Raw genomic sequence first — 16,231 nt, forward strand, 5'->3', positions numbered from 1 at the left:
TTGTTGAATTTGTTTTGTTCTTGTTTACATTTTGACACTAAAATATGTGTCAATTTGACAAATCTATCTCGTCTTGTCTTCCGCACTTGGGTCTTAAAACTAATATTAATGCAACAAATAAAATTCACCTTTAAAACAATCGCACGCACGAAATAAAACTAAAAGTGGACCAACTTGCGGAATGTCTCCAATCGCACCATCACAAATCATTGATTTTTGTTCTATCTTATTAAAGACTACAAAACCAATCCATCTTTCTCATTTTTTCACATTCATTCGCCGCTCTTGATGATAAGGATGGCAATTCCATACGAGTTCATAACAGTTATTATTGGCAACATTACAATGTTTTTATGGAGGCATTCAACAACCGAAAAAAGGCTGCGGCTCACGTTAAACAAATTTTTTCGCGGCATCCCCATTGACCTGTCAATTCGTCTAGCTTGTTAGACATATTAGGATTAATTAAATTTTGATATTAAATACCTACTTGTTTCAGTTAAGAAAGCCGGTGAGTGTTTATATTTTTTATTTGAAGTAGTCTTTAAATTAAAATAGGTTGATGTTCATAAATTTTGAAACGATAATTTCTTGAAAAGGGCACGTGTAATATGTAATGCATAGGAACGAGATCAATGTCGAAAGAAGCTTGGTTTTTTCTAAAGGAACAATTTGCCAAGCTACGAATAACTGACAACAATATTATAATTTATGAAATTTAATTCATAAGTGATCAAGTTTAGTTATCAATACAGAATACCAGTTTAGGATAGACAGAATAATGTAACGGTATTTTTATTGTTCGTTCGTTGAAATAAGATAACATTAACTGGAGTAAGTAGTAGGTAAAACAAGTCAAATTTTAATAAAAAAATAACTTTGCGAACTTCCTTATTGTCATGACTGTTATATATGCTAAAAGTATGTGTTTAAATAATATATAATTTTTATGTAGATAAAAACCATTTTTTATAAAAGTTTGCCAGGTGGGTAATGAGATTTTCTGCCTATTAAAATTTAGGTAAAAGCATTCCATGGAAAGGTTTTTAAAATATTAATGAAATTACACTTAAAATATTTTAGTACATTATTAAAAGTTTGAACTAAATTTATGCTTTTGTGTTCTTCAAAAAAAGGAATCAATGGCAAACATTTTAAATTGAAATTCAAAAACTTTCTAAAATGTACTGGTTATAAAGTCTTAATTCAGTTTTCTGCAAAAAATAGTGCTAAAGGCATTCTATATTATGCTTCTTCTACTATATTCTCTTTCTAGATGTTAACAAATTGTAATTGTATTTTTTTTTATGAAATGTTCGTAGTTTAATTTTAATAGTAAATTGTTACTGTTTCAGTTTGCAGTATAAGAGTGTAGATGTACTGGTAGGCGTATTAAATCATAGAACTAGTATATTTCTAAACAAACCTTTAATAAACTTAGAATGCCTTCATCCACTGGCTACTAACTGAGAATTTATAGTAAAATATGGTACATCTTCAAGAATACAAATATCATAATACAAGAATAAAAAAATACAAGGATTTATTACACTGATTATTATTCAAAGGACTTTGGCCCTTTTTGGAGCTGGTGGATGAGTTTTCACATTCAATAACTGTTCAATTAACAGCCAAATTGTAATAAACGGTCTGAATTTAAGTTCGAATTAACTTAAAATTCTGAATAATAAGTACCATTTAAAATTAAACTGAAACAATACAATTTTAAGGAGTCTTATAAAAAATGCAAGGAAAGAAGGTTTCGTTTTAGTTTATTAGTTATAATGTAACAATAAGTTTATAAAAAATTTAGTTGAAAATTAAGTAATTCAATTTAAATTTAAATCATTTTTCAACTTAAATATTATGATCATAATATACTTTTGTCATAACATGCTTTTCTATTACCATTTAAAATTTTAAATAGAATCTACAAGAAAAATAAAATGAAACAGGTCAGGGACAAACTGACTGGTTCTATTGATTTCAATTACAATTTAATCTTATATCAAAATATTCAATAGTCAAATAAAATATCTTAAATAGTCAAATATTTTCATATCAATTCAATAAACCATTATGATATAGTTTATACTAGATACTTTTTAAATTAAATCTAAAGAATGTACCAATGAACACAACTTTTATTATAATAACTTTCTTACCAGTATGAAAAATAAAAAATTTAGTTTGATAAAATTCATCTCTAAAACAAACACCCTTAATTGTAAAAAAATAACTTTTGTTTTCTTAATTTGTTTTCTTTGAAGAATAAAACATGTCAACGGCAAGTCGTAAGCGTCCACTGCCAAGTTCTAGTAACCGTGGAAAGGTCTCAAGAAGGAAGAAACCTCTGGTCTCCGAAGATGAGGATAGTAATGATTCAACTACTTCCAATCCACCAGCTGAACAGTCAAAACCTTCAACACCGGAGCCTGAAGAATGTACCACTAAATTACCTGAGGTATTTATTAATTTTTCAAAACAAAGAAACAGAAGCACCCATGCAGTTAAAATTTTTAAAATATTGCCATGCGACTGCCTATTGAAATTTTTTAAACATATATATATATATATAATTTATATATATCACTAATATAAAAACATTTGTATACACTTTTGGATCATGTATTTCTTTATTGCTTATTGAAAAAAATTGTCACAACTAAGTAACTAATAGATAATCTTATTCATGTCAGCTGTCATTTGAAACTAGTATTTCACAATTCAATATCAAGGTGACCCACTGAAGATCAGAGTAACCTTCTGACCACCCTAAAATTTTACTATCAAAACATAATAGAACATGAATTATTTTATATGTTTTTGAATATAGTCTTTATCTGTGACATTTAATTTAAAGGAATGTGATATAAATTAACTTCATAAAAAAAAATTGATTTTTCTTCAACCTTGTTATTCAGTATGGAGTCTTAGTAGTAAAGTCTTGAATTAGATAAAACCAGTTTTTCTCACAACTGCCCAAAACATCATCAATTTTCCCTGAATCTGTTTAAAAATCTCTGCTTCTGCTTTCCTGAGTAAATAGGATAAAGGAAAATTAAAAACAATGTAATTCTTAATTAAATTAGATATAAAAATAGCAAATGCAACTTTCTATTGCAATTTTGCAATAATTAATATATTTGCTACTCCCAAATCCTGACATAATTTTGACAATGGCTAAATATATTTCAATTAAATTTTGCCTTTTGACAACGATCACTTGACCAGCGAATCATTTAGTGCCTTGCTATGGGTTTGTTAATAAAACACAAAAATTGAAAAAAGCAAGTTGTTGGTATATTTCCTTACTATATAAATATGTGAAACAGTATTATAAGCATATAAGTATAGACACATTGTTGATAGGCTTCTGGAAAGCATTTGATTCTGGTCTAGACAATGTGAAATAACTGTAAATCCCGGTCATGCTCTGCTTTGAACCTTGTCAAATATATAAAAAAACAAATTTCATGGAAATATTGTGCGCCATTTGACTATAGTATATACCTAATATACTATGACTTTATAATATGCTGTTCTGGTATACATTGTGAAATCAACGATCGAAGTATTACGAAGTAGTAAAGGCTACACACGAAAGCTAGTTGACGAATTTTGACAAGACTTTTCGTTCCCGCAAACTTGAACATTTAAAATCTTAGTAGAAGGCATTAACATAAGTTTTCCAATAATATATTGACTGATCTTGCCCATAATTACTAGTTTATAAGTTTTCTAGGTACATATAACTAATCATTACCGAAATTCTATCAGTCAATGAACCGATGAAGTTTGCTCTTCGGTAATAGCAGCTATTAATAAGTAAATCACTATGTATCTAAGTCAAAATGTACCTATACAAATATTTTGAAGCTTTTTCCGTAGCTTCTCATTACGTACGCAGAAATAAAGTATACTCTTGTATATTTCAGTCATACTAGTAAACGTATCGATTTACATCTCAGCGGATATGTTTGGTTGTTCCTGTCGATCACTACTTTCAACTGGCATAGCGTCTTCATAGAATTCTGGATCTAGCAATTTCAACACTTGCTTTCGGAATCAAAGTGAAAATTCGATCGCGGTATTAAAATTTAAATGGTTAACGATGAATGGGCATGTGTTATTATAATATCATCTAAACAATTTCCTTGGTAACTGACATACGATATTATTATTGATAACACTCCCTGTAATATGCAGTCGTATGTAAACTTGTGAGGGCAGGATGCATATTCGCTTGTTCAACGGAAACAAATCATTAATCTCTCGTATGCAAATTGCAAATTAAATAAACAACTGAGTTTCAAAGTTAAGTCAATGACTAAGCCTACCTGCAATAATAGGCTGCGTTAAATGAAACCTTGGAATGTAATATGCAGGAATTCGATTAAGTTCCCAGGGTAACTGATTTATTAGGGTTTTTTTTTTTCATTTAACATATGTATTTATTTAATCAAAATATCTACCATTATTATCTATACATTGCTGCCATCTAATGGGAAGGTTATTTATGCCTTTCCGATAGAACTCGGTGGTCTAGATTCTACAAACATTTTGAAAGCATTTTGTACTGCCTCCTGGGAAGAATTTTTTTTATCGTGCAGAAAATTGTCCAAATCACAAAAAAAAAAAAGGTAATTCCGTTGAAGCAAGGTCTGGCGAATACGTAGGGTGACGAATGTTTCTAATTGCAGTTCCTGTAGAGTTAAAATAATTTCTTGTGCTGTATGAGGTCTCGCGTTATCATGGAGCAATAATGGTGAAGATCGATTTATGAGTCGGGGCTGTTTCACTGCAATTTTTGCTATCATTGTTCGAAGTTCGGCACCGTAGACATCTGCCGTTATTGTTTTTCCAGATCGAAGAAAGCTATAGTGAATAACACCATGCTGAGACCACCAAACAGCTACCATTACCTTTTTATTGGTAAGCTTTGCTTTAGGACAATGTTTGCAGCTTTTGACCGGAGGTCAGCCATTCCGTTTTTCGTTTACGATTATCGTAAAGAATCCACTTTTCATGTCACAATTCGATCCAATATTCCTTCATTTCTGTATCTATTCAAAAAGGCAACAGAAGTTTCAACGCGCGTTTCTTTCTGCAGATCTGATTGAATGATTTTTCATATTTTTTATTTTATTGATTTGACGTAAATGAGTCAATATTGTTAGTAAAGTAACAATTAACCATGCCGCTGATTCCTGGGTAGTTTGGCTCAGATCGGCCTCCACCATCTTTTTCAATTCATTGTTATTCACATGTGTGGGCGGTCTTTCACGTGGTTCGTTCTTCAAATCAAAATTTCCATCACAAAAGCCTTTAAATCAAAATTGCACGGTGCGTCATTAGCAATCCCCTCTCCAAACGCAACATTGATATTGCTAGCTGTTTCTGCAGCGTTAGGGCGTCGGAACTCTTATTAAAAAATCACTCGAATTTTCGAAGTATCCCTCTTTCTTGTCTAAGCTGAATAACAAAACCACTGAAAGTCGATAATCGAATGTTGCACATCTTTTAAAAGAAGAACCTCATAGGTACCGTTCGAAAAAAGTTTCACTCAAAAATCGCAATTCATGAAGGCTCTATGTTAATTCGAATTACCTATTACAATAAAACAGCAATTTCATGTTTTAACCCCTATTCTTTTGCTGAGGCTCTACAGCTTATTATGTATGATATTTTTTTAAACTTTAATCTTTTTAGCCTTAAAGATTAGACGCATATGCAATAAAAAATGCTATTCTTAGTTTGCTTGTTGATAAATAACGCAAATGTCAAGCATACATTTACATATTGTTTTAATACAACGAATTAAACCCGCACCAAGCTAACCAATAAACGGCAAGTCTGTTTGGTATTTGATAATTAATAAGTTGTAGCAGGAATAGTATTACTAGTTGCTGTAATAGGTGTAAGAGTACATACAGTCCTCTCTGGTCACTACTTTTTTCCTTTTCGTCTACCGTAACCTAAGGGGCTATTCCAGATTTGCACGGACTGGTAGTTGAGCTTACGGGCGAGAGAATTTGATAACGCACTAGCCCTAGAAAAAGCAGAATTGCGATCCACTGAGAAGATCCGGTGAGAAACTCAGTGGGCTGTGTTTATGGGTTCGTTGGTTGAACTCATTGATTACAACTAGGACGGTAACCGGTGCCTGAGGAGCCTGCACTGAGAGTAGGTCCGGGTCATCCGACAAGACATGTTTTTGGCGACGGCGGCTTTGCGTGGCTCAGTCGACTGGGTCGGATATCGAGTCACTATTGTTATTCGACCTTCCGTCTGATTCAGTTACCTTTAAATCAGGGGCTCCCAAACTTATTTTGTCTACTGCCCCCTTTGCGAATAAATTATTTTTTAGCGCCCCCATTTTTTCACCTACTTAAAAACCACTATAGCGATAGTTCAGTCGATGTCTAAGAGTCCTCCTAGATGAAATTACAAATCCTCTTCCGAAGCGTCTACACAACGCCCCCATTTTTTTTCTGGGTCTCTTACCGCCCCACTTTAGGCCTGCAGCGCCCACAAGGGGGCGTTATCGCCCACTATGGGAAAGGCTGCTTTAAATAATCACTACCGCCCTGATGTCAACCTTGTGTGCCTGTCCATTTATGCCACGAATTGATCATGCCTTCCAATCTAATTTCGTAATTGCATTGCAATTGATCTGGATGGCTTTGTTGTAGCTTGAAAAACACGCACTAATTTATCGAATTCTCTGACAGGAACTACTGAAGACTTTCTACAAGACTCCTGGTGTCTTGATGATAGCCGGTCTGGTGTCATGGGATCTTACCGCCAGGAGGGACAACAATCCAACCAAACGTACCCACCCGAACCTTTATACATTTCATAAGTTCACCGATCGTCGGGTAAGTGTAGAATAGTATTGGTAAAAAAATTTAGGAGAAAAACCCACATCATCTTCGAAAATTTTAAGAGTCCTCAACGCCGACGGCTTGCTTCGTATTGATAACTTGACTAAAAATGTCAGACCTCATACGAAGTACTCTTGCCTCTAGACCAGGGCTCCTACAATACCAGCTTCTCCCAATCGATTCTACATTGGATCAAAGTATATAAGATTAAACATGAAATAGTTGAAGAACACTTTTTATGTATTTCCACAGTACCGACTTATAGTCAGTGGGTGCACTGCTGGACATTCAGTTTTGGTGTCCGAAGAGGGAGAAGCCTACACGTTTGGTAATTACTGAATACATAGTTTTCAGAGCTGTCAAGTTCAATATGTAATAAGATTTTATAATACATATATAAGTATCGTAACACAGTGAAAACACGTGTTCGTAATGGTAGTAGAATTTTGTTACATTTTCGTTCTGACGACAGCCTTATAACCAATTGTTTGATTTCACAATGAAATCCAAAAATAACTTGACGGAAAATACGTTTTCTATACTAATATTATAAAGAGGAAAGATTTGTTTGTTTGTTTGTTTCGAATAGGCTCCGAAACTACTGGACCGATTTGAAAAATTCTTTTTCCATTAGAAGCCGACATTGTCCCTGATGAACATAGGCTACTTTAATTTTTTTTTTATGTTTTTTTTTTGGTTTCATATTTCCGAAGCGAAGCGAGGGCGTGTCGCTAGTCATTCATAAATTCGTACTTGAGATTGTATTTTTGGTACATTGGATGTTGTTTGTTAGAACATACTTGTTTATTTTCTTAATATAGTCCAAGAATAACTGGAAAAAATTTTTATTAACTATCTTAAATTCGAACGATATTTAGGGATTCGATGCCAAATCGCATAATTTCTCCACAAACTCAAAACAACAAAATAGGGTTATAACATCCTTACCTCCAAGAAGTAAGACATTGAAATTATTTCAGGGAGACGATAAGCTTTTAATTATGACTAGTGGTCCCGCAATAGTCGAAAATTCGACTTTAATCAATTGAAATTTTATGTTTAAACGTTATTATGGTTCTATTGTCAAATACTATTATAATATAATCACAGATTTCGCCAAAACTACACTATACATAAATAATAATAAAGACATACAATATTCATCTATTCTCAATTTACCACAGACTTTAAACACTAACAAAAGTTAGACAATTGATAATAAACAAAGAGTATATTTTTATATGTGTTGTCTCAAATACATGGTACTGTGTGTAATGGTTTTTTTATTGATTTAATGTATCTTTTATGCATTATTTTAAAAAAATATTAGCATTGTGCACTTCTTCTCTATATTCTCTACTAGCTGACCCGGCCGACTTCGTAGTGCCTCAATCGATAAATAAAAGACCTAAGCTTTTGCAAAGCGAAAACAAAATTGTTATTTTTATTTATTTCCGAGCATTTTCATATTTATTTACCTTTTAAACCTTCTCTGGACTTCCACAAATAATTCAAGACCAATATTAGCCAAATCGGTCCAGCCGTTCTCGAGTTTTAGTGAGACTAACGAACAGCAATTCATTTTTATATATATAGATAAGTGTGAAACATTTCATACTTCTCCGTCCGCGCAATTTTCGTAAAAAGGGATACAAAGTTTTTGCTTCACGTATTAATATATAGATTAAATTAAGTAAAGTTTTATTTACTTCATACTTCGTTAGTCCGCGATATCCGATTTGGACTTTCACTTACTAATTATTCTATTGTAGTAAAGTAAAAATTAATATCAGGTCGCAATGCATGTGGTCAACTCGGCTTCGGAGACACGGTGACACGGAGCGTTCCCGAGCTGGTGCCGGAGTTGAAGGGCAAGAACATCATCCACGCCGCAGTGGGGAGACACCACACATTGTTTGTGACTGGTATGTGCTTATTCCCAGCCAAGAAGTAGCTAGATTTTTTTTTTATTGCCCTTGTAGGCAGACGAGCATACAGCCCCCTGATGGTGAGTGGTTACCGTCGCCCATGGACTTCAGCAATGCCAGGGGCAGAGCTAAACCCCTGCCTACCGTTGAGTACTCTCCACAAGCCTCGTTTCAAGAAGGACACAGTATGTGGCAAAAAAAGGATGCAAATTCGTCTGCATCTAAATAGACAAGGAAAACCGCATGGATTGCCTTCTTTCTTGGTCATCATATTGTCTGTTTTTGCTATGAAGAAATAAGTTATTTTTCCTATTTTATAAAAATAAACAGGATTATTAAAAAACAAGCGGCCCGCTCCGGCTCCGCTCGGGTCTTTAACAAAAATTTCAACGATATTAGACATAATTTTATTTTTTAAATAATAGAACACTTTTATTGCGGCATAACTATAATACAGGGTGGCCCATAAGTCCTTTGATATGAAAAAAAATTTATTAAAATAAAACTAATTACATTATGAATTAAATTTTTATTTACATAAAAAGCTTAAAAAACGGGAATTATTTTTTGAAAATAACATCTCCTAAATGTAATCCGTTGCGATCACGGCACTCTTGCAAACGACGTCTAAAATTGTCGATGACTGCGCGGCACGTCACTGCTGAAATGCTTGTCATTTCTCTGCGGATGTTTTCTTTTAGGGCCTCAATTGACCGCGGGTTTGTGTCGTATACTTTAGCCTTAAGGTAGCCCCACAAAAAAAAATCCATCGGGGTCAGATCTGGACTACGTGGAGGCCAGGAAATGTCTCCTCTCTTAGAGATAACTTTGCCAGGAAAAAGTTGACGGATAACGGGCATAGCAGTGTTAGAGGTGTGAGAAGTGGCCCCATCCTGTTGAAACCACGTCCTGGCATTAAAGCCTGAAAAGTTTTGCAATTCTGGTATGAAAAACTCTTCGATCATAGCCACATATCGCTCCGACGTAACAGTAACTGCGCGCCCTCTGCCATCCTCAAAGAAGTAAGGCCCTAGGATACCATGGGCTGACATAGCGGCCCAAACAGTCACTTTCGGACTATGTAAGGGCTTCTGATGCTTAAGTTTTGGATTGATGGGGCTCCAATAGCGGCAATTTTGTTTACTAACATGCCCGTTAAGATGGAAATGAGCCTCGTCAGAGAACATTATGTTATTGAAGGAAGTAAACCGATTCAACATTTCATTCGCATAATTTTGTCTTTGAATACCGTCAGTTTCCTTTAATTCTTGAACCAACTGAATTTTGTAAGGGTGCATATGTAAATCTTTCTTCAAAATCCGTTGTAACGATGTCCTGGATACGTTTAATGCTCTGGCGCGCTTACGAGTTGACTGTGTCGGATTTTCGCGAATAGACTGTGTCACTGTGTCTATGTTTTGTTCCGTACGTGACGTCCTTGGGCGACCCAACCGCGGTTTATCTAACGTCGAACCGGTCTCCTCGAACTTAGCAACCCAGTTCTTAATCGTTTGAAGAGTTGGAGTGTCGTCAAAGTTGTGTAAACCTTTGTGTTCTCGAAATTTACGCCGCGCAACGGTTGGCGAATTAGCGTTTTTATAAAACTCGCGCACACAAAACGCACGGTCCGCTCCGGTAAAACGCTCCATCGCGACTAAATTCCCAGAAACCGAAGTTACTCCCCCCGCTTCCCCTGCACCGCTCACGCGCGCCCTGTTCGTTTTATTCAAATTTTACTTTTCAAAGGACTTATGGGCCACCCTGTAGTTAGACATGTACTGTCGCGAAACTTTTTGTAAATAATAATGTGTTCTACAAAGTCTTAGTACATTATTTTATTCTATCATCAATCGTTTTCGCAAGGCACGCGATGTAAAGAATATTTTAGGTAATTTTTTACATCTTGGATTACATTATTGAAATTTTAGTAAGGATCCCTAATTTTTTTCAATAAAGATTATAGCCTATGTCACTCGGGAATAGTGTCCTGTAGTCCAAACATTGAATGAATTTTTCAAATCGGTTCTTTAGTTTCGGAGCCCATTCAATACAAACAAACAAATAAATCTTTCCTCTTTATAATATTAGTATAGATGTTCTGGAAGATTTCAGAATTATGCATTCTAATCTTAACACAGAATCAAATGCTTTCTTATTAAAATACTATGTTTTTGAAAACTTACGAAAATAACCGTTTATCATTAAAGAAATAAGGTTGAATTTGAGGGAAACTATAATAATATGTATTTCACCCAAATGTAACAAATAGTATTCAATTGATCTTATGAATGTTTTGTTTTAAACAGACACTGGCTGTGTATACGCTTGCGGGGACAACAAGAGCGGTCAGTGCGGACTTGGGAACACAACACCTCAGATCTTGAAACCAACTCGGATTAAATACAAGTTAGAGCTTATTACACCTAAAAACAGTTCGTTACACAGTATATTGTACATATTACATTTCTTAAAACTTAATAATATGTTTTAAAAACCAACATTGCTCTTAGATCATTTTTTGAGTGTTAGTTTTGATTTAAATGAATCATCTATTGTGGGATATATGCAGACATTATTAACTTTGTATCGCAATTCGCATAGCAGTTGTATGCATGTCTTTGCATATACTCACAATAAGTTTAAATTAAATTTAAACAGACTGTGTGTGTAATTTGTGAATTAATTGTAGTGGAACACCGATCGTGAAAGTAGGATGCGGTGCCGAGTTCTCTATGATCCTTGACTGCAACGGGAACTTGCATTCGTTTGGAATGCCCGAGTATGGACAACTAGGTGAGTCAAAACGTAAATCTACAATTGTCTGGTAAATCTCTGGTAAACTTTTGTATAATCAATTTCGCATTGGACTTAAAACAGTTTTTGATGTCTTCTGATGAAAGTTTGGAAATTATGGAATTCTAAACAAAAACGCTAATTCTATAATCTAAACTATTTTCACGAAAACCGATTTTTTAAAAGTACAAATCATCTTCTACTGATATTCCGGTCACCGTCCTCATCGAACCCGTCGCTTACGACGAAGGGCTTGATGAGTGAATTAACCCATAGACACAACCCATTGAATTTCTCGCCGGGTCTTCTCAGTGGGTCGCGTTTCCGATCCGGTGGTAGATTCCACGAAGCACGGCTCTTGCCAGGGTTCGTGTTAGCAGCATTCCCGGTTTGAGCCCCGTGAGCTCGCCTACACGTCAAGGAGAAACTGAAATAGCCTCTCAAGGCTATCAGCATGGGTAGGAAAAAAAAACTGATGTATAGAATATGAGGTGCGCTGTAGCGAATTACTACAATTTCTAACTTGCGAATTTTCTATTTCAAAATCGTATCTCTAAGCGATGATAGTGTTAATTCATGGCTAACAGTAATATCACATGTTTTTATATGTGTTGTTCCTGAAATTTTAAAATGATTTATCCTTGTCATGTGCCTTGAAATGTGTGTATCGTTGTCAACAGGTCACAACACTGATGGCAAGTACTTTGTGACTTCGACTAAACTCTCGTTCCACTTCGAGACTATTCCAAAGCAGATCACTCTATACATTCAGAAGTCGAAAGATGGCTACATAACACCTGTCAAAGATGTCACAATTGTCGATCTGTCATGTGGGAATAATCATACAGTTAGTAATTTTTATTTAACAATAAATTGTCGTTTAAGTTATTTATATAGTGTATCATCTAAATATATGTTTGAAGTACTGAATGCTCGTGAACCATTGAAGACATAATTATGATACAATTTGTTAATTTTGAGAAAACGGGCAACAGACTTTTGTTTCTTGTACAGTTTCTTCATATATGTATAACGGAACTCCTTCATCACATGCAATTTCTAAAAATAGGCTTGAAAACGGGGTTTTAAGTTCTAATATGGTTTATAGGCACATAACACCTTCATTCAATGTAAAAACTCAAAAATCTTACAAATGGTACTTAACCCCTTCATCTATCTTTATGACGACATTATAGTACATTGTCGAACTTTCGGCCTGATAGGAGAAAAAATAGTATGTGCACCGCGGGAAAAAGTAGGACATTTCCTCCAGTGTGTAAAATTGCCACCCGAGCCGAAGGCTATATAAAAAAAACAATTTAATTGTTTTTTATTTTTAAATAAGCTACTACTGATTGAATAAGAACTGTCTGATAAACTCATCTTTGTTTAATACTTCACTATAAAATTTTATTGCCTTTTGTTTATTTCACTTTTACACTAAACACAATATTGCAAATTACCCGAGCACAACAATGGCGGATAATTTTAGGTGCGTGAGAGCAGACGTAGACAATAACGCCCATGCGCACTTGTCAGTACCCAGGAAGGAAAAGTTACACTTTCTTCCCTGTACAGCGGGAGGAAAAGTTACACTTTCGGCGTAGGTAGGAGAAAAAACATTTTTTCATATTTAGTGTTGTCTTGCAGGTAGCAATAGACTCAATGAAGCGGGCCTTCAGTTGGGGTTTCGGTGGCTTCGGTCGTCTCGGTCACGCTGAACAAAAGGACGAGAACGTTCCGAGGCTGATCAAATACTTTGATACTGTGGGCAGAGGCGTTCGGTCAGTTCATTGCGGTGGTACTTACAGTCTTGCAGTCAATGACCAGGGTCAGTGATAATTCTATATCTATTGTAAATTATAAATAAGTCAATATATTTATGTAAGATTGACTTGGAGTTCACGGGTCCATTGACCCCACAACTTCAATATTACCTCAGGGTGAGGTTAATTGTGTTGATATCGTACTTTCCGGCATTTAAAACCGTAAAAAATGGCTGCTTGGTAATGCTTTTGTTCATTATTCAACTAAATGGATGGGTTGGTTTGACTTTAATTTTACAAACCGCTATCTCTTCTCCTGAGGATAGCCAAGTGCTAAAGTTTACTAAAGCAGACAACAATAGTACTAGTATAGAGATTGTGATCTTCTGAACTTAAAAAAATAGTAAGTCTTTTAACTAGCTATATGTCATTATAGGGTTTGTTTCCCCGATAAATGTTTACTTTAATTACAGGTGCCCTGTTTATGTTCGGTCAGACAAAACGGACTGGAGAAGCCAACATGTACCCAAAACCGGTCCACGATCTCACCGGTTTGTATTACAGTTAAAATTACACTAAACTTTGTTAAATACTGAATCTCGTTTGTTGGAACGGCTTGTAGTACCATAAATTCAAAAGCGAAGGGTCACTTTGGAATTTATGGTACTACATTATATCAGAAACTTTCATATAGTGCCAATAACAAATTTGAAGAGTCTCATTCAAATTATGAGCAAACACATTAAAAAAATATATCAACAATAATATAATTACTCAAACAAGAAGAAAGTGTATTACTTTCTGACCTGTGTTTTCATGTTATACTTATTGTTTCATTCGTTTCTTTCTTATATAAATACACATTGAGGAAAAATAAATTAATTTTATGAATTATGAATTGGTAACGAATTCATTTACGTAAAGGAATGATGAAGTTTTACGTGCGTAAATGTTTTTTTTTTAATTAAAATAATTTATTAAGAGTTAATTTTTTTTTATGTATTACTGCTTCTCATTATTATTTAATTTTCACCGTTGATGTTTCATTATTAATGTATTTCAGGCTGGAACATAAAAAGTGTCGGCACAAGTAACACATCCATAGTAATAGCAGCGGACGACTCACTGATTGCTTGGGGTGTATCACCAACTTATGGGGAATTGGTTAGTACACATTTCATTTAACAGATGATAAATACCTGATAAGAAGGAACTCTTTTATTTTAAAAATTAAATGGATAATGGAATGAATACGCAATGGTTACACTTGCAAACATCAATGTTTACAAGGAACACTCCTTGTAAACATTGATGTTTGCAAGTGTAACCATTTACCTATAATAATATAGTTCATAATATAAATTCGGAGACATTGCTGCCTGCCTGTCTAAGCTGCAGTGAGATTCTTAATTTGAATTAGCGACTTATTCTTGCAGTTTATGTGGTAGATAATTCAAGCTTATATTAAAAGCTCTTTATACGCGTTTTCACAATCCGCGGATTAAGAAAATACGAACTCAATTCCTATTTTTGCGCTAAAGATTTATTCGCGGATCTAATTGTTACATCGGTACAAACTCATGGATAAAAAGAATTCCAATCCAATTCCAAATGTTAGGTTTCCAATCGAATATCCTTTGTAAACGCGTCTTCAAATGGACTAATAAAAAAGTAAAATAGACCTTATTACAACTATGTGATGATTTTATTTTGTCGCCTAAGAACGCATCCCCTATAATAGCATAATAATATATGTAAATAAAAAAAATACTATTTCATAGTCATATATGTTTCTGTATTCGCGGCAAATTTACAGAACGTATACCCCGCGAATAAAGAGCTTTAACTGTTTACCAATGAAGACAAGTGGCATGTGAATATTATTTTAACAACTTTCGTAAATACTCTTGCGTGATTGTGTGTTGAAATGATTAATTTATTATTTACTATTCTATGCTATTTGGTCATTCTTGCCATTCGGAACATGCTCCTGAATGAATACACGAGTAATAAGTTTGAGGAAATTAAAAACTCTATAATTCTCTGATATTTCTGATTTCAATAATGTAAATGGTAAGACGCAATTCATGAAGGCATTTCACATTACCTACACAACACCAATAAACATACCAAACCAAACCAAACACCATGGTGCATATTTTTTACATTTTTGTTTTATCTTTTCCCAGGGCATGGGCGAGATAAATAAGTCTACAGCCAAGCCTAAAGAGGTGAGCCGTATGGATAGCCTCGGCATAACCCAGGTCGCCATGGGTTATTCTCACACACTCCTCCTGTGTGATAACAATATAGAAGAAGTTAAGCAGAAACTGGACACTATCCCCGCATTCGAACCATAGACCCCGCGTAACCAATCTGCTCTTGTTGATGGTCATCCATCACGCCCATTTTTCATGATTTTTTAAAGTAAGTACTTTTCTAAATTAATTCCGGTTGTGAAAATTGAGGAGTGTCTATTCAAAAATATTTTTTAAAGAAATACCGAATGGTTTCTTAACCAATAAGGGATGATGAAATGGGAGAACTAGAAACACCTGCCTTGTTTTTTTATTACTTTTTCCTTATACAGTATACCATTGAAATAAATTAAAAATTGTACTTGCCTTAATACACAAACGGAAAATATTATTTCAAATTGTTTATGAAATTACTTGACTTTGACAAAAAACCTCGAATAAGGAGACGTTTAAGTCAAGATTTTTCTGGAAAAACATATATTTTGTAAGTATATAGTTTATACAATTTGTTTAATCTAAACTCCTCGGTTGTTTAAAGGTCATGACTTATGACGAGACATTATACAATCAGAAGTAATGTAAATGTTGAAAAAAATTCA

General features: G+C 34.3%; 1 protein-coding gene across 1 annotated transcript; it reads left to right on the forward strand.

Annotated features, from left to right (window-relative positions):
• Positions 1–354: 354 nt before the first annotated feature.
• Positions 355–15,761, forward strand: LOC114246546 (protein RCC2). The gene is made up of 12 exons (XM_028179117.2): positions 355–511; positions 2,271–2,464; positions 6,735–6,881; positions 7,140–7,215; positions 8,681–8,812; positions 11,122–11,221; positions 11,505–11,608; positions 12,289–12,455; positions 13,259–13,439; positions 13,848–13,925; positions 14,438–14,538; positions 15,564–15,761. The coding sequence occupies exons 2-12, from the start codon at positions 2,279–2,281 to the stop codon at positions 15,732–15,734; spliced, it is 1,443 nt and encodes a 480-aa protein (XP_028034918.1). The 5' UTR covers positions 355–511; positions 2,271–2,278; the 3' UTR covers positions 15,735–15,761.
• Positions 15,762–16,231: the final 470 nt, after the last annotated feature.

Source organism: Bombyx mandarina, chromosome 01 (assembly GCF_030267445.1).
Source record: "Bombyx mandarina strain Sakado chromosome 01, ASM3026744v2".
In the NCBI taxonomy this organism is placed as follows: Eukaryota; Metazoa; Arthropoda; class Insecta; order Lepidoptera; family Bombycidae; genus Bombyx; species Bombyx mandarina.